This window comes from Talpa europaea (assembly GCF_964194135.1).
Source record: "Talpa europaea genome assembly, chromosome: 13".
Classification (NCBI taxonomy): domain Eukaryota; kingdom Metazoa; phylum Chordata; class Mammalia; order Eulipotyphla; family Talpidae; genus Talpa; species Talpa europaea.
This window is the reverse complement of record NC_140080.1, coordinates 90,540,070-90,559,412: the sequence shown is the minus strand read 5'-3', so window position 1 is coordinate 90,559,412 and position 19,343 is coordinate 90,540,070. Positions and strand designations below refer to the sequence as shown.

The 19,343-nt window shown below is 38.9% G+C and overlaps 1 protein-coding gene across 1 annotated transcript in view; it reads left to right on the top strand.

Annotated features, from left to right (window-relative positions):
- Nucleotides 1-3,410: 3,410 nt before the first annotated feature.
- The window catches only part of PIGN (phosphatidylinositol glycan anchor biosynthesis class N), a gene marked incomplete at its 5' end in the record, with an annotated part of 81,297 nt that continues 65,364 nt past the window's right edge, over nucleotides 3,411-19,343 (top strand). The window contains 9 exons of the mRNA XM_084252327.1: nucleotides 3,411-3,631; nucleotides 7,513-7,634; nucleotides 8,110-8,208; nucleotides 10,018-10,124; nucleotides 11,411-11,535; nucleotides 12,598-12,728; nucleotides 13,554-13,670; nucleotides 15,519-15,559; nucleotides 18,365-18,424. Of these exons, the coding sequence (XP_084108453.1) occupies nucleotides 3,411-3,631; nucleotides 7,513-7,634; nucleotides 8,110-8,208; nucleotides 10,018-10,124; nucleotides 11,411-11,535; nucleotides 12,598-12,728; nucleotides 13,554-13,670; nucleotides 15,519-15,559; nucleotides 18,365-18,424 (1,023 nt within the window). The remainder of the gene's footprint in view (nucleotides 3,632-7,512; nucleotides 7,635-8,109; nucleotides 8,209-10,017; nucleotides 10,125-11,410; nucleotides 11,536-12,597; nucleotides 12,729-13,553; nucleotides 13,671-15,518; nucleotides 15,560-18,364; nucleotides 18,425-19,343) is intronic.

The following is a 19,343-nucleotide window of genomic DNA, read 5'->3' as shown; positions in this document are numbered from 1 at the left end:
CGGCACCGAGCGCCTCCACAGCCCGGGCCCGGGCCGGGCCGCCCCCCGCCTCCCCACCCGGGGACCAGGCGCGGGCGCGGGCGCACAGGACCCCGAGCAGCCGCGGCCGCCGCTCCAACCGCTGCTGCACCAGCAGCCCAGCTCTGCAGGCGTCTTCCTGGTCCCCAATCTCGCGAGAAGCCGAGCAGGCCCCGCCCCCGCTCCCCGCCCGAGCCCGCCTCCGCCCCGCCCACTCCCAGCGCCAACGAGCAAAGATTGAAGGCCCCGCTCCCCGCTCAAAGGAAAACCCCGCCCCTGCTCCTGCATGATTGGCCGGAGCACAGGACTGGCATGGCAGAGGCGGGGCCTAGAGTTATCGCGAGAGCTGCGGCCGGACAGGTAGGTGCCGGGGGCGTTCCGCGCTTGGGGGTCCAGGGGCCGACTCGGGGCTGCGGGCTCTGGGGTCGCGGGGAGGGGCCGCAGGCCGGGGTCCTGCCTTCGCCCTGCAGCGGCCACCCCCAAGATCGGGCGGGCCCGAGGAGCCCCCGGGAACGGCCTGCCGCGCCCGCCCCGGCGCCTGAGCCCGCCCGCTCCTCCGCGGGGCCCGGGCCGGCGGCCGGATTCGCCCTCCCCGCTCTCCCCGGGCTGCCCGCCCGCCTGCGGCTCGGCCCGGCGCGGGCACCGCACGCCCCTGCGTGTCCGGGGGCGCCGTCCCGCTCCGAGGGAAGCGCGGGGGCGACAGTGCGTGTTAAATGCCCGGGGGGGGGGGTGCTGCGCCCTGGAGTTGGCTGTTTGTCCGGCAGAGGCAGTCGGACATTCCCACGTGCAGGCAGATGCGAACTTGACTTTGTGACTATCCCGATTGCCTCTGCTTGGATAAATAAAAATACTTTCAACTCTTAGTGTTATAGGGCAGCCCCGATATTGAACGGGTTGCCTGGCTGTGGGTCCTCACCCGCGCCCTAAAAAGGGACTTATGAATACTCCACTACAGGCGCACACAAAAGGTTAATGAAAGGTTTATTTACAAGGGAAAAGGAAATAAGGAAAATGGACAACTCAGGGAGAAAATAGGGAAATAAAGTCTTTAATGCGTCCTTCCCGATCTGCCGACCTGGAAACCCAAAAAGCACTCTCCGAGCTGGCCAGAGGCTACGAGCTGGCGGAGAGCCAAAATGGGGGAACCCCCAATGCCCACGTATCTGGTTTTATACCAACCTGGCTGCTGAACCCCACCCTCAGGTCCCAGCCACCTTCCCTTGGGTGGGGATGGGATTTGGAGTTCCCAGTGTCTTTGGCTTTGGCCTGGGGTGGGGGTGGAGTCCACAAAGCCTGTATGGAATTAGCTTTAGGACAGCCTTTTCCCCCTTACATTAGTAGTAACAATGTCCCCCTCTCGCTCCCTCCCCCCAACCCCCAAATACGCAAAACCAAAGCAAACCAAAGTCTCAAGCAAATGAAAACTGGTTTGCTGAGTCTGGGTAAACTGAAATTAATGCAAACCATTAGCTTGAATCGGTGGCTATCCCGCTTGCCTCTTCTTGGATAAATAGCAAACTCTCAGGGCTCAGTAAGCACCTAGCATTTAATACACACGTTTAATACACACATTATAGGTCCTTCAAAATAGCTGCTCTCCCATCAGTAGAAAGATAAATGAATTTGAGACTGGAGACGTTTGATGACCTGGTCGAGTCCACCATGCCAATAAAGGAGCTAAAAGATTGTGCTTATCAGGTAGAAGAGCCTGAAGTTCATAGCCCAGTTCTACCAATTATTTGCTGTGACTTCTCTCAGCCTTAACATTCATCTGTCAAAGCCATACTGAAGGTATACAGAATTAGAAATGTGCTTGTCATACTGCCTGGTACCTCCTACACAATAAATGTCATTATTGTAGTAATTTATCAATTAATACAGTATTAGTTTATATTGAGAATATTTGACAGGTTTTAAAAAATAAAACAAGTATCAATAGCAACTCAGGGTAGGAAAAGCAATTAAGTCTGATCCCGGCCACCTACGAGGGTCCCACATGGCACGCAGACCTCTCCTGCCGCCCGCTGCTCCCCTCAGCAGTGTACTTCGTCAGTCTGCCTGTTCTGTTCCCCACTCTGTCTCTGGTGAATTCTCTCACCCTCACACGCTTCTGACTATACCCAGTGCTTGTACAAATAAATAAATCTTAAAAACAAACAAACAAACAAGGGATTCTCTTTAAGGTCTGAATATAAAATATAAATTGAAAATAGATTTAAATTATGTTTCCTCAGGGCTGTGAGAAATTGGATATAGAAATTCTTCTATGATTGCTTTTCTATGCAAATCTGTACTTCATATCCTATAATCATGGACTTGTTTATATGACTCTCCAAGCTCATAACACACATCAACTGACCAATCTTCTCAGTAAGTACTTTTTTCCACAATACAGAGAGCTTTACCTATCAATTAAAATTTTTTAAGAAGTAGCATATACTGGAGTATTAATTATTACTGATCTGTACTTATAATAATTTATTATTAATATTGTTGGGAAGTTTTCTATTTATAGGAGTTACATTAATCTAGGTCTATACAGGTAATGTTTCATTGAATAATCAGGATAGTCATTAAGGCATGTATCTTAACTATGAAAATGGAAAAGATCGCCTTTTTTCAAACATTTAAATCATTTCAGTAGGGCCTCCTGGGTGGTGCAGGTGGTTGAGCACCACACTGTGAAGCTCTCTGCAGCCTCTACAGCGCCGGTTTGATCCCGCCGGGCTGGGCGAGGGTCCCACCTGGCGCGGCAGACCTCTCCTGTCTCCCCGCTGCTCCCCTCAGCAGTGTATTTCAGTCAGTCTTCCTGTTCTGTTCCCCGCTCTGTCTCTGGTGAATCCTCTCACTCTCCCACACATCTGGCCTGTACCCTGGTTCTTGTATGTATAAATAAATAAATCCTCTCACCCTCCCGCGCATCTTGTTTTTTACTTTTTGATGTTATGTTAATTTTATGTATTTAAATTTATTATAAATAATTTATTGATGCTGATTGCCTATTTTGGTATACTTCTGTTTATTTTTATTGAGGTAAGATTGGTTTACAATACTGTGGCACTTAGGGGAGTAGTTTCACACTTGTGCAGGTATGTGTGACCACACCATACCTTACCACCAAGCTAACTGCCTCTTATACTTGACCTTTTTCTTTTTTGCTTGAGTGCACTTTTATCATGTGTTTGATTTCAGTATTATCTCTTATTAAAAAATGTTTGTTGTTACCACAACAAATGAAAATGACCTAAGATCAACAGTACTTTAAAGTATATATTCAATTTACTTGCAGTCTTCAAAAAATGAGAAAGTATGTGTCAATGTATTAAAGTTTACCTATATTTAATTCTGTCCCCTCTTTCAGTTTTTTTGAAGATTAAGTACTTGTGCTGGATATGATGCTCTTCTTTATTTTGGGACTGTTCGTACATTGTGTGTTCTTCGCCTCCATCTTTGACATTTACTTTACATCTCCTTTGGTTCATGGAATGACTCCTCAGTTTACACCATTGCCTCCTCCAGCCAGAAGATTAGTTCTTTTTGTTGCTGATGGCCTGCGAGCAGATAAAATTTATGAATTAGATGAAAATGGAAATTCTAGAGCACCATTTATTAGGTAAGCATGTCAACTGGTATGAAGACATCTCTGGAAAATACTCTGATTCTACTTATCTCACATTAGGCACAAGGATAATAATGAGAAGGAACAGGGTTAAAGACGCAACCTATTGAAGCATACCGCAGACACTGCAGCATGAGTTCGATCCCAGCCAGGGAGCTACCCACATGGGGCAGCAGACGCTGCTCCCCTCAGCAGTGTATTTCAGTCAGTCTTCCTGTTCTGTTCCCCGCTCTGTCTCTGGTGAATCCTCTCATCCCTCTCACCTCTGGCCTGTACCCCTGCTCTTATATGCATAAATAAATGTTTTTAAAAAAATCCTGTTAATTTTTTAAAATAACATAACGACTAGCATAAATATTAGTGAACTATTAATTATAATTGTGATTAACTAGCAGATATAGACTTCAACTTAAGATACATCTTTTATAAGATACATAAAACTCTTCCAAGTCTGTATCACTGTTCATTATAATTTTAGATTCTCTTTTTTTTTTTTTTGCTTTTTTAAACTGCTTTATTAACTTCACAATATATAATGAGCTTTTTCCCATGCAATAGATAGAATTCCTCTGCTAACAAAATCTTACAGGCTGGCTGAAAAACACAACATTCAACTCTAAGTTGGTAGTAAGAGACCCACTAGAAATTAATGACATCAAAAGGTTTACAACAAAGGTACATCACAAACATGTAAGTTTAGGAAGCAGGCGTGTCTCCCTATTAGCTTCAGGGGAAACAACAGGATTCAAGGCATAAGGCAAAACTCATCATGATGGTCTTGGCGAGGGGGCTCTGTGCTAACTGCGCGCAGACTCTCACTGGACTGCTTTTCCCTCAGCTTTTCCATCAGCTGCCTCACCTCCTCCCCAATCCTTTCCATATTCTCTCTCACCCTCGCCTGTGGCTCTCCAAGCTTCTCAATCACTGCCCATCTATACTGCTGGATGGGCTGCCGGGCACAGCTTCCTCTAGGCAAAGAATATTCACCAACTTCCAAAGGGAGGGCCAAGGGCTCTCCTTTATTAGTGTCTTGCTCCTTTTCCCTCTTTTTCTCGTGCCCCGCGTTGGTATTTTCCATGTTGAGATCTTTTGCCACTCCGTTATCCTGGGCCTAGCCTTGCTGTCTCCTCGCGATTCATGCTGTGAGGTGCGCTGCGCCGCTTGGACCAGCAGACCTGCTCTGCACTCCGTTGCTTTGCAGCTCCCGGTCAACGTGAGGGCCCCGCGTCACCGCAGAGCTCACCCACCTCCCCACCCCACCGCACCCCACCCCCATAATTTTAGATTCTCTTAAGTGACTTTGAAAAGACATGTTTAATGTTTGAACTTATGGGGCTTCTGCAAACAATTGTTCTTTTCCCAATTAGTAGCAAGCTCCTCAAAAGCCTTTTATGTTTTGAAGTATTTAAAATTCAAATTCAAGTGGAAATTTATCTAAAATATTCCATCTTTCCCTGTACCCATCTGTCATCATCACCCATCGTCATTCTATTTATCCTGTTTTATTTTCCCTTATAGTACTTAGCCTGTGCAAGTTCCTTGAAGTCTGGGGTTTTGCTTTGCATACACCTATCTCTTAATTCTTAGAACATAGTAGGTAATTAATAAATATTTGTTGATTCCCAGAAGAATGAATAGACTTGAATTTTATGTTGAATTTCCAAAAATAAATTTATGGTGGCTCAAAGAATTCCATAATAAAGGATTAAAAAATGAACAACTCAGGGCAATTTAGGAAAATCTGAGTAGGAAAATAGATCAAGTCAGGGTTAAGTTCAGTACTCACAAATGTATAACAAATTCCTACAAATTTGTGGGATATAATTGGGTGATTTCAAAAATTTAAGGGCTATATTTAGGTGGATTTCTTAGTTGCCAAAGAAAGTTAAAAAATGCAGGCCATTGAAAAATTAACAAGATGAAAATATACTGGTTGTTAAGGAAGAGGCAAGCTTTTCTGGCAGCCCTGGTTTCTCTTATGGGTGTTTTATTGTGGCCCCAAGGCTGCCACAGGGGATGTGCCTTGTGTTGTATTCTGTTGTGTGCTTACAATTTCAGGAATCTTCTGGTTCATTCTAAATCTGTTTTTGAAAGGTTCTATTTGTTCCAGTCTTCATATTTTAAAAAATTGATCTGAATTGATCAAAATGCTTTAAAACAGAGGTATCCAAATTTCTTGAGAACTCCCTCTTTGTGTTTGAGCTCAGTTTTCATTATATAACTGAAGAAGTTGAACAATATTTATCCTTTAATATGTGGGTTAGTGGGGGCCTCCCCTGGTTGCACCGGCAGTTGAGCGCAGCGCTGTGAAGCTGTCTGCAGCCTCTGTAGCACTGGTTCAATCCCTTCCATCCTGGCTGGCTGGGGAGATACCTGCATGGTGCAGCAGACCTCTCCTGCCTCGCCTGCTGCTCCCCTCAGCAGTGTATTTCAGTCAGTCTGCCTGTTCTGGTCCCTGTTCTGTCTCTGGTGAATACTCTCACCCTCCTGCACAGCTGGCCTGTACCCCGGTTCTTCTATGCATGAATAAATAAATCTTTAAGAAAAAATGTGGGTTAGTGATTTTATAGCCTTTTACTTACTATGTATGTGTTTTATACAAAATGCCTTTATTATGAGGTAAATCAGTATTAAAAGTATCTAAACTAGTACTTACATTTTTCTGCAGAGCTTTTCAGAGTCAAGCATTTATTTTGAAAATAAAAACACTGCAGTGTTTCACAGCTTGTTGCTATGCTGGCCTTCTACCTGCAAGGACATGGTTGTGGTTTTGCTTTCTTCTCCACATCTAATATGAATCATTGTGATACAACTGAAGAATATTGATACATTTTAGCAAAAGAAACATATTGCCTGTTTTAATCTCAAATGGAGCAATATAGTTTTACTTCTAACAGGAGTGTAGCCATTTTCCTTTCCTCAATTTTTTATTTGTTTTTTAAAAAATAATCATTTATGCATACAAGAGCTGGGGTACAGGCCAGAGGTGTGTGGGGGGGGGAGGAGGTTGAGTGGATTCACCGGAGACAGAGTGGGGAACAGAACAGAGTGGGGAACAGAACAGGCAAACTGACTGAAATACACTGCTGAGGGGAGGAGCGGGTGAATCAGGAAAGGTCTGCTGTGCCATGTGGGTAGCTCCCTGACCACCTGGGGATTGAACTCATACTGCAGAGGCTGCAGACAGCTTCATAGGTTGTGTCTTAACCCCTTGTGCCACTGGGGAGGTCTCCTTTCCTCAATTTTTTATTTTGAGAGTTTTTCAACCATAGAAAAGTTGAAATTATTAACCTATATACCCTAAACCTAGTTTGAACAATTTGCAGGTTTTTTTCATATTTGCGTCCTTTCTCTCAATACACATTCCTATACACCTGAACACACATGCTTTAACTTTAAACTATTTGTTCCCTAAAAGTTTAGAAGCATGATTTTTTGGAGGCTTCATCCCTAAACTCTTTGGCATGCATCTATCTGCTTCAAGGACGTTCTCCTACATGATCACGATACCATCATCACACTAATAAAACTTAACATGGATAGAATAGTGTTGTGTTTAGCTGTTGTTCCTTATGTAACAAGCCATGTCAGTACTTCTTGGGTTAAAATGGCAATAGTGTGTTTTGTCTCATGATTCTGTTCCATAGTTGGGTGATTTTCTTCCCTTTACCTGGTTTCGCTTCTGGTCCTCATCTTAGCAGGTCAGAGGGCTAGAGCTCACTCAGCTGGGGTCAAAAAGATTCCTTCTTAAATTTGACTGGCTTTTTTTATTTTTTTTTTGGTTTGATTCCTTCTGTAATAATCTTATTTTTCTAAAGCCTCAACAATGACTTGATCACAGTCTATGATAACTATTCCTCTGCAATATCTTTTAGAAGCATCATAATGCATGAAGGCAGCTGGGGGATATCTCATACCCGTGTGCCAACTGAATCTCGGCCAGGTCATGTAGCCCTGATAGCTGGGTTTTATGAAGATGTTAGTGCAGTTGCCAAAGGTATGGTCTACTTAGATGATTTTGTCATATGAAAAATTTATTGCATAAATACTTCTTCTTTCATACTGAATCATGACACAAAGTGTAGTGTGTCTTGTGATACTTCTGATAAGTGTTTTAGCATGCCTTACCCCTGGAGAGGTTTACACACTGGTATTGATTTAAGAATTAAGCTTCAGTCTTTTACCATTTTGTGTTATTGATTGGGTGGATCCATGGTTTTTTTTACATGTCCAAAGTTCCAAAGTGAGTCTTATTTCAGTAAGAAGTAAATTATTTATTGTGAGGTTTTTGAAAGAAATTGTGACAAAATACATGTAACATAAAATACATGTAACATAAAGTCAATTATTAGTTTTGATGCTGTTCTGAAACTAATTCCCATTGTTATTGAAAGTACTTCTTCAGGGGCCACTTCCCCATATATCTTTTTTACTCTTGTTATTGCTTCCTTTTTTTTCTCAATGACGTGAAGGATGGAAGGAAAATCCTGTAGAATTTGATTCTCTTTTTAATGAAAGCAAGTACACATGGAGCTGGGGGAGCCCAGATATCTTGACTATGTTTGCCAAAGGTAAGAGTCATTGATTATGTTTCATCAGAGAGTAAACAGGCAAGAAATTAATATGGTAGTTTTTTATATATTACTTACTCATTATATTGATTTTGAGATACATGTTTTCATACATTCAGCATCTCTGAAACAGGGATGTGTGTTAACAATGGCTAGGCATACCAGCTTTTCTGTATTTGATTTTTCTATATAAGTTGTACTTGAAATGTTGGGATGTACAGTTATTAGTATCTTGGATTTGATGCAGTGGTTTATGGCTCTAACATTTAACAGCTTTATAATGTTGGACAAGTTAGATAATATCTCTGAACTTCAGTTATCCTTTTTTGTAAAATGTAATAATAGTAACTTATTACTTCTATATCAAAGACTTGTTTTTAGGATTAAATTAGATACTTCATGTGAAACATTTGGCAACATGCTTATCACATAACTCTTCAGGATGTTGATGTTTACTACGTTTGATAAATTATTAAGGCATTAGTAGATACATAAAGATTAATGTTAAAGCTTGTAGCTGTACTTCTATCTTTACAACTTAATTCACATCTTTTGGGTTTGTTGTTTGTGTCTGTGCATGAATTTTCTTCAAGTATTAGAACATCTCTTGATTAGAAAATTCCTTTATGTTATTTTATAGAGTCAGTTGGATCCCTTTTGAATTTTATGTCATGAAATGGTTTTTAATGAGAGCAGAATGGCCATTTCACTTCATGATGCATTTGCAGTGTTATTCTTAGCCATGGGTATAATTTACATAATTGTAATTGTAATTATATCATGAAAGTGTAATATATACTTAGAATTTTATGTATGCTAGTAGAACATTATTATGTATGGCAGGCTGCAAAAACCTCCCACTGCTTGCCATTTATGTACATTTTTCTTAGGAGGTAGTTTAGTGTTGAGGGTGACTGGTGGTGTAGTGAGGGTAGATTAAGCTGATCACAGTTGATAGAACAGGACCAATGCCTGAATCAGAGACAGTCAGTAGGAATGGTAACCAACAAACCCAGTCAGATCTTTACTTAGGATTTGGAAAGCAGAATGACTAAGCAGTAGAATAGTGTCATTAGGCTGAACTGGTGAGAGATTATTATTGCTTTGTTATAGTCTTCCTTATAACCGTAAGAACCCATTTAACTATTTAACTCAAAAATCATTAAATTATAGATTCTTAATAAAATCTTACAAATGTATAATTAATATATTTGTTGATCCCTCAAATTATTTGGCAGTAACATTATATAATCCCTTGTATTAAGAAAAATATATACCCTATGAATAAAAGAAGTGAAATATTTGAATTTTCTTCTTGCTTTAGGAAGTTTTGTCAACCACTTATTTTAGATTATAAAATCCTAAAATGTACATAGTTTTTGAATAGTTAAATTTTTACAGGGAGCTGGACTTTGCTGTTATTTTATGCTGTTGTGTCTTAGCATTGTGATTTTGGCAAGTTAATTAACTTACATGTAGTGTGCAAAATTGGAATATTTTATTTTGAGAACAAAAAAGCAGCAGCATATGTTAAATATTAATCATTCCACCCATCTTTCTCTTCCCCATTGTACATTGTGAAAAATTCTGTTTACTCACAAAAAATCTTTAAAACACTAGCTCAGATAGCTCTCCTGCCCGCCTGTGACTGCAGGTGCCTCTCTTTTTCTTTTTCCTTTTCCTAATAAACCTGTCATTTTAAAATGTAAAGGAAAAGAAAAGAAAAGAAAAAAAGAACTAGTTCATATTTTTAACAGTTTAAAAGGTTGTTAATGTTCCCCCCCACACACACCCCAATTTCCTTTTCAGGTGCTAGTGGAGACCACGTATTTGCACATACGTATGACTCTGAAAATGAGGATTTTGGTGCCCAAGATGCATCAAAGCTGGACACCTGGGTTTTTGATAGAGTTAAGGTACGTACTATTGAGTGGAATTAGTCTACAGTGCACACATTTGTACCTGAAGTTGTAGAAATGGTTTTGTTATTAAATGCATCTTAGTTTTTTTTTCCTCCTTGCTTGAACTTGAAAGTTCTGTGTTATAGCACATTTTATTAAAAGACTGGATTGTATATTTCACTTCTTTTGTCAAAAGACCACCTATCTGAAAGGTAATAGCTATCTATTTCCTCAATGAGTATTTCCTTGCTTATCAGATCTTTTGTCCATTTACGAATGAATTATAATTTTTGCATAGCTGAGTATTTTTTATCAAATGGAACAAATTACAGATTTAACTCAAGCTTGGTTGCTAAGTTTTATTGTTTCTTTCTTTCTTTTTTTTTTTTTTGCTAGCTTTCAATTATATCTTTGGAATTTAACTGTTCTCTTGCAGAAACTACCGTAAGACTTTTGTCAGAAATTTAAATATCTCTTGCTAAAATTAATGTCTTAGAGATGTTTATGTGAACGATAATTCTATGTCTTGACCTAGCCTGTTGACTTATTTAAAATAAATTAATAGTAGTTTCCATAGGTACTTGCTTACATGTTCATGTATATGTTAGTACAAAGTGAATGCTTTCTTTCAGAAGAGGTTTACCATTCCAGTTTTCATTTGGAATTAATATAAACATTCTGGAAACAGATTTCATTGAGTGAACATTTTTCAACCACACAGCATGAAGAACAGAGTCTAGCCTTGGGGTAAAGGAAGTAGCTATGAGACTATTTGCAATCTTCCGAGTGAAAGATTATGGTTGTATGAGGGTGGCAACAGACAGGACAATTAGTGCAGCTCTGAAAACATTTATAAGTGATAATAAAGCATTCCTAAGCTGTTGCCTCTAGTACTCTTTTGTTTTGGACTCTTGTTAAATATTTCTTCAGTCTGCTGTATTAAGTATTTTTTTTAATTGTGGTAACATTGGTTTACATTATTGTTGGGATTTTGGAAGGATAGGATTCCCCTTCAGATATTGCCACTGTAGTGAGATATAGGGTGGTTAATGTTATGAAATCAAGATTTCCAAACTTTTTTTTGGCCTAATTATAAGATAGAGAATCGTTCCTTGTTATTTGAACACAGATAGATGTCTGAGCTAACAAGAACTTTGTTTTGATATGTCCTGAGGTCAAATTTAAACAAAACAAGATTATTTAATGTTAGAGTTAATGTACGAATTTCATGAATGTGTTCAGAATTATTTTTTAAATAAAATATATGAACTAAATCTTTTCCACTGATTTGTTACGTATAGGAATTCTTTCATGCTGCCAGAAACAACCAGTCTTTGTTTTCTCAAGTAAATGAAGACAAAATAGTTTTTTTCTTACATTTATTAGGAGTAGATACAAATGGACATGCTCACCGACCATCATCTAGGTAATTTTAACAGTGTGCTTACTTTTATGTTTTTGAGGGTATCAGCTATAATGTTTCAACTTTTAAAGTGTTATGATGTTTTCTTTGTAATTAACAACAGAAATTATATTTTAATTAATTCTAAAGCAGAATACAGTCTCAACTATGTGAGCTATAGTATGATATAGTGGATAAAATTCCCTGTGTTGGTCAGCTTGCACATTAATATAAGTAAAGTATTTCTTGTACTTATATTCCATATTCCAGGGTTGGGAGGGAAAATGGTATGTATTTTAGAAATATTTCAGGTAATTTTTAAAAGCATTTTATGGTGATCCTATATCACCATAAGGCCTAATTTGCTATTCCTTGTGTTTCACCTAATCAATACTATATCTAGCAAATAAATGTATACAGTTTTATATGTTATGTTTCCCCTTCATTCCTTATGCAGAAGAGCATATATTTCTCTCACTTTTGCAGACCATAAAAAAGAGGAAGTATACACGTTACGCTTCTGTTCTTTACTTCAAATTTGGTTTAGATTAGTCTGACTGTAACTGGGAAGCCAACAGTTAGCTACCAGTAGTGAATGCCTCACGCTTGTCTTTAACATGATGCACTTTAAATAATAGAATTCATGCCAAACCAACCTAGTTCAACTGTATGGAAAACTAAATACATTGTATTATATTGCGTTATGCTAATTGTATCTTATATCACAAACACTCTAGGTGATGAAAATATTCTTTACTTGGAACAGGGATGTAGCAAGAACATGTTTTGTATTATGTGGGAGGTAAACTTGAAAGTCACCATTATCACATTTAAGACTTACAAGAGCATTCATTAAATTTTCCTAATCAATCCCTCCTTTTAAAACCATTTCTGAAAACTTTCAGATTTTTTTGCTTCTTTAAAAGGAAAAAATTAATTTTAACAATCTCTAAAAAGCTTTGATTTTAAGATATTGAAATATAAAAATATTTCAGGAATTATTGACTTTGAATATAATGAGCTCATATCGGATAAATTTTCCAAGTTAATGTAATTTACTCTTTTTTTCTATTTCTTTTTAAATAGGGAATATGAAGACAATATTAAGACAGTTGATGAGGGAATAAAAGAAATTGTCTCTGTGTTTAACCATTTTTATGGAAATGATGGAAAAACGGCATTTATCTTTACTGCCGATCATGGAATGACAGACTGGGGTAAGTGTGTCCTTAAGTAATATATAGTTTCTGATTAAGGTAGTGGTAAATGCAGCTTGCAGATATACTGTTGAAGAGGATTAGGTGTCTCAGTATATGTATAATACCTAGCACATAATATTGCATACTTCAAATGTTAATATTTATGAGAAAGATTTTTTATACAAAGAATCTTCTAGCTGTAAAACAAATATATTTTCATATAAAAGGAGAAACTACAGAAAAGTGTGGGAAAGAAAACAAAAGTACCTATTTACCTAGAGTTAACTATGCATGATGGCAAAAGGGCGAGTTATTCGTGTTCTTTTACTGAGAGTCCTAGGGTTACTGAAAATGCCGCCTGCATGAGCCAGTCCTCGCTGAGAGATTCCCAGGGTAAATACAACATGTGCACAGAGAAAAAAGATGAAGATGAGGTTTGGGTCTCCCAGTCACAACGTAGAATTCTACTTAGCTGGTACCACTCTTGGAAGGAATTTTGGTTCTCCAGGCAGAGTAGCCTGAAAGAAGGAAGTGTGGAGGCTCTGGCGTCCTTTCCCGAGCAGACCTGGTCCCTGCTGCTGCCCCACACTGGAGGACCACTTCTCAAGGGGTGCTCCCTGTTCCTTCTGCCTTGGGCTCTACTCTGGTGCCATCACCTCCAAGTCTTATTGGTATTCTTTCAGCCAGTCAATAGACATTCCACTTTTTGATTTTGTTTGATACTTGACTTGCTTTGAGAATGTTTTAAAACTAATTGTATACAGAGTTGCAAGCAATAAATATTTAGGTATAAATCAGTTCTTAGGTACTTTGTACTGTCTTATCATTCTTATTGTCTTGTAGGTTCCCATGGGGCTGGTCATCCTTCAGAGACTTTGACTCCTTTAGTTACCTGGGGAGCTGGAATTAGGTATCCCCAAAAAGTATCAGCTCAGCAATTTGATGATGCATTTTTGAAAGGTATAAACATTCATTTTTATTGTTTTTACAAATGTAACATGTAAAAACCAGAAGCAAAGTTTAATTTAAAAAAACCTTTTTCAAGTTGTGTTCACTTTGATATTTGTGTCATTATTGTTTTTATTACTTTTTTTTTCAAGATTTATTTATTTATGCATATACGAACTGGGGTACAGGTCAGAGGTGTGTGGGGTGAAAGGATTCACCAGAGACAGAGTGGGAAGCAGAACAGGCAGATCTACTGAAATACACTGCTCAGGGCAGCAGCAGGTGAGACAGGAGAGGTCTGCTGCGCCATGTGGGTCACCTCCCTGGCCAGGGATCGAACTTGTGCTGCAGTGGCTGCAGATAGAGTCATAGGATGTGTCTTAACTGCTTGCGCCACCAGGGAGGCCCCTGTTTCTATTACTTTTGTATAATTTCGTATCATTTGGTTTATAACATTCAGTTTGAAATTTACAGCCTCACTTACCTTATGAAAGTGTAAACTACATATAGCATTGCTTTTTGTAAAGTCTTAATGTTACTGGGATTTAGATGAAACCCGAGTCAAATCTTAACCTATGATGACTATGAGTCAAACAAATCACACATATGTCACAATTGATGTTTCACAACAGGACAGATTTTGTCCTATCTAGAATTTTGGAAGACTGAGTGTTGCCCAAACCTCATTTGCTTCTCACTCTATGAAGAAAAGGAATTCTTTTTTTTCTTGGCATTCTGAGTATTTTGTAAGGTAAAGGTTTTTTTTTGAGTTTTCACCAGTTGGACAAAATTCCTCTCAAATGCCTTACTCCAAATTAGCTTTTATCCAAACACTTATTAAAGATATAAATGTAAAAAAAATACAGATTTCCATGCCTTAGCACTAGCTATTTGATTTTGTGAATCTGAGTGAGGTCCCAAATTTATCTTTTTAAAACTTCCAGGGATTCTGAACTCGTAGCCCTGATTAGGTATTCCTACCATAGGAGACTTTTTTTTTTTTAAGATTTATTTATTTATTTATACAAGCACTGGGTACAGTCAGAAGCGTGGGAGGGTGAGAGAACTCACCAGAGCCAGAGCGGGGAACAGAGCAGGCAGACCGATGAAATACACTGCTGAGGGGAGAAGCGGACGGCAGGAGAGGTCTGCGCACCACGTGGGACCCTTGCCCAGTGGCTGGGGATCGAACTGGTGCTGCAGAGGCTGCTGCTGCGCCACAAGGGAGGCCCAGGGGAGACTTTTTTTTTAAATGATACATGTGTCTTGCAACAATTTTTTTAAATCTTTTTTTAAAATTTATTCATTTATATTTGCATAGAAGAACTGGAATGTATGCCAGAGGTGCAGGGTTGGGGTGGTGGTGGTGTTGTGTGTGTGAGACAGAGTGGGGTGCAGAACTGGCAGATTGACTGAAATACACTGTTTAGGGGAGCAGTGGATGAGACAGGAGTGGTCTTCTGTGCCATGTGGGTCAGCTCCTTGGCTGGTGATTGAACTCAGGCCATAGTGGTGATAGCACAAAGACTTAACCCTGACGCCACCAGAGAGTCTCCCTGTCGGAGACTCTTTTTTTGGCTTGTATAATAACATTTCCTTAGATTTTTTTTCCAAATTCTTTTTAATTGAGATATAATTCTTACACCAGAAAATTTATGTTTTAAATGTACAATTTAGTGATTTTTAGTGTATTCACAAGGTTGTGCAATTGCCGGTACTATCAGGGTATGCTTTACAGAGCATTTCATTACCTAAAAAATACTCCTTACCCATTTTCCATTAAGCACTGATCAATCAAAATAATGAGGTGATTCATTCTGTTTTAAATCTTAATATCAGTTCTTGCTTTGCATCTTTCAGAATGGAAGTTGGAGAACTGGAAGAGGCAAGATGTCAATCAGGTATTCATTTTAATGAAGTCCAAATTTAATCTTATCTCCTATAAGAGGTCTAGATCAAAAAACCAAACAAACTGGAAGTATATATTGATAATAATGATGTGAGGATTTTTTAAAACATTTCAGTTACCAAAGGAAATGATCTTAGTACAAATATTTAAACCAATTAATTATTTTTACAAAATATAAAAAGCCGCAAGTAAAACTAAAAGGAGAAGACTCCCTATAAATAACACTGGCTAGTGAAATAATTAAGTAAATTGAAATCTGCATGCCTGTTAAAATTCTGGGATTTCTTGTCATCGTTGCCTTGCTTAATTGCATTAGGTGCAAATCTAATAAAATCTCACCATAGGTTTCTTTCTGACCATTTCTTTTTCATTAACACATATTTTATCTTTAATTCTACTCCGTATCCTTATAAATACAGTTGGAAAAAAGTGACAAGAATATACACTACTCAGCCAGAAGCTTTATGTTATAGCAAAATATATTACCAACCTAATCAGTTAGACTAATAACTTCATCTGTAAAATGAGGCTGCGTAAACAGCCATCTGCACTATTTTTAGAAGGCTTGATATCATTGGTAGGTAGCTTCCAAAGTGGTAGAAATATCGTACCTTCCCCAGGTCACCTCACAAGTTGACCTTCTTTACTGTGGTGGGTAAACCAAGGTCGAGAATCTCATTTTCAGGCCTGTGATTGCAGAAGCATGTTCTTTCTTAGCATGTGAAGAATGTCAGGATGGATGTGTACTACCTGTGTAATGAAAATATATAAAATCAGAATAGCAGCTTATTAATTTGCAATAAAAATCACTGTAAAAGAGATAGGAATAACTTGAAGATCATAAAACAAGACCATGTTTTTCTTATAACTAAAACTGAATATAAATTCAGCTCTTGCTCTTTGAATATTCCCACTTCAGATCTATATTAGATGAGAATTGATTTATTTCTTCCTTCCATTAACATTGCTATATGTCTACAGTGTGTTTAAACATTGTATAAACATAACATTAAAATAATATTAAACACTCTGTAAAGGATATAATGGTGAATAAAAGCAGACACAGTCTCTGTCCTGGAAGCTATAATTTAGGGTGAGAACAAATACTAATCAAATTATTATATAAATAGATGTAACTATTTATATATATATAGTTATCATGTAGTTATCATAGTTATCATATATAGTTATCATGTAACTATTTATATATATATAGTTATATATATATATAGTTATCATGTAGCTATGATAATACTACAGAAGAGGCCTGTGGAGCCAGAGAGAGCAGAGAGTGGATGCATTAGGTAGACTAGTCAGCAAAGGCTTCCTGAGAAGTGGAGGGCTGGGCTGAGATTGAAGAGTAAAGTTACCAAGCCAAGGCAATAGGAGAAAGGCTTTTCAGGTACAGGGAGCAAAATGTGCACAACTGGTATATATGTCAACTTTTAAGGATTTTGAGGGAAACTGGTGCACAGAGCAACACAGACTGGTGTGATATGAGGCACTCACTCTCGCAGGGCATTATGGGCATTCTGGACTTATTCTTGGGGAAGCCCTTAAAGTGTTCGAAGCCTGGAGAGTGACATGATCTTTTATTTATTGTGAACGGATTTCTCTGGATGCACAATGGAGAACAGACTAGAGAAGGTCAACAGTAGACTCCAGGGGAAGGAGAGAAGGTGATTAGGAGGTCTTTGGGGTTTTCCAGTTTTCCCTGGCATAGTACTTACCAAGGATCCAGATGGTAAGATGTATGAAGGATTGAGAACTGGGACCAAGCTCCAACTTTACATGGGGGAGACTAGAGAAGATACCTGGAAAGCAGCCTCGTAGTCAGAAGACTCTCAGTTGAGTGTGGTGTCACAGAGGCACGAGGGAGTGGGCCACACAGTTCTCTGCGAGGCCCACTGAGCAGCCACAGCAGCGCTTGGTAGCCACTGGTCCTGGCAGGATTAGCACGCGCCAGGTACTTTTTAGCCACTGAAATCTCACTTAATCCTGCCGTAACTCCGTAAGGGGGAAATTTTTGTTTATTTTTTAACTGATAAGGAAACTGAAGCATTGAAGAGGTTAATAACCTGCCCAAGGTCTCAGAAATTGCTGGCAAGGATTTGAAACTGGCATTCTGATATCCAAGCACTTTGCTGCTTGAAAAAATTATTAGGACTGAGAAAGCTGTCAATGAGGCTTAGGAAAATGAAAGATACTATCTTAGTGAAAGCCGTCTGTGGGGTGGCAAAGGGTCAAGTTCAAGTGGGCTGAGGGGCAATGGGGAGAGGAGAATTGGAGGTGGGGGGAAGGGCGCAGGGAGGGGCTGGGACCAGAGAAGCGCCTGAGGGCGCTCCCCAAAGCAGAGGGGCAGGCAAAGCCTTTCTGGGCTGTGCTAGCCATGGGTGCCCCTCGGGCTGCACCCAGTCCAGGGAGCGGGGAGAAGCCAAGCCAACAAGAGCAACTCTCCTGGAAAGCTGACTTGATGGGGAGCCATCCAAAGCAGTATTTGGGGTCTTGTGTCTACAGAGCTTCTTGCCTGCTTTATATCTTTCTTTAATTAATATTTACATTTTTCTAGCTAAACCCTAGCAGGGGCTGTTAGTGGCTGCTTTTCAAAAAAATTTTTTTTAATGAATTCATGTACCTGTTTCAAATGACATTTTTAGAGATCATTATCAATAAAGATTTGAAGGAAATGGATTATAATGAAGACCATGGTTAATTCCAAAATATATTTGCATGAAATTCTTTTGTGTATTTGTTGATGTCTGTAGACTTTGTAGAAATGAAGTTTTTTTGTTTGTAGGCTGATATTGCACCATTGATGGCTTCTCTTATCGGAATTGCCTTCCCCCTTAACTCAGTGGTAAGGAATACAGTTTTATTATCAGATCTCAGAATTAAAGATTCTCGTGCAGTAAATTTATTTTTATGTTTCTGAATAATCTTTGATTACATTTAAAACTATAATTCCTTTTATACTTTGCAGCTATGTACTATATTGTGTATATATTATAATCTATAACATGGAACATAATAAGCCTAATAGTATTTCTTTATAATTTTTTATTTTCTGAAATATACATAGATTCTTAGCTTTGCAGCTTACTTTTAAGTGATGAAGATGTGTAAATAACTTGTGATTGCAAGATATTGGTGGTTTGCTAAATCAAAGGCAGGAATCAGAGAACTCCAGAGACTCAGAAGAAGGAACCAAACCATGTTCTCACAGCTGGGCCTGCCTACTCAGGGTGCCAACACCAGGGAGAGTAACCGTACACTGTGTCTTGACTAAGAGTTGACTTCCAGCACATATATTGGAGTGGGGAGGGCAGGACCCCATCAGAGAATCCCTGTGCTGTGTTCAGTGGGGAGACTGAGGGCAATGCTGTTAAGAATGGGAACCTGGTACTGAGGAGTCAAAAAGCAAACAAATATCCTTCCCAGTGAGCCCTCTTTTTAACTGTTTAAATTAAACTTACTTAAAAAAAATGTCATCTATTTTAGGACTTGAGCAAACAATGTGACGCTTATAGTTATAAGTGTGTGTGTTTGTGTGTGTGTGTATAACTGAAACAAGTTTTATTAAACAATTTAAACTCATTTATACAGTATAATCTCATATTTTTTATTATATTTCTTTTTTTCTTTTTAAGTATGCTGGCTGTAACCCCCCATAGTGATTGTTTTGCATGCATAGAGCCATTGGTTCACAGCCCAGTACAGAGAAATCTTGAAATAAATATTAGGCTTATTGAACTTAATGAATCTCTTTGGCTTTATTT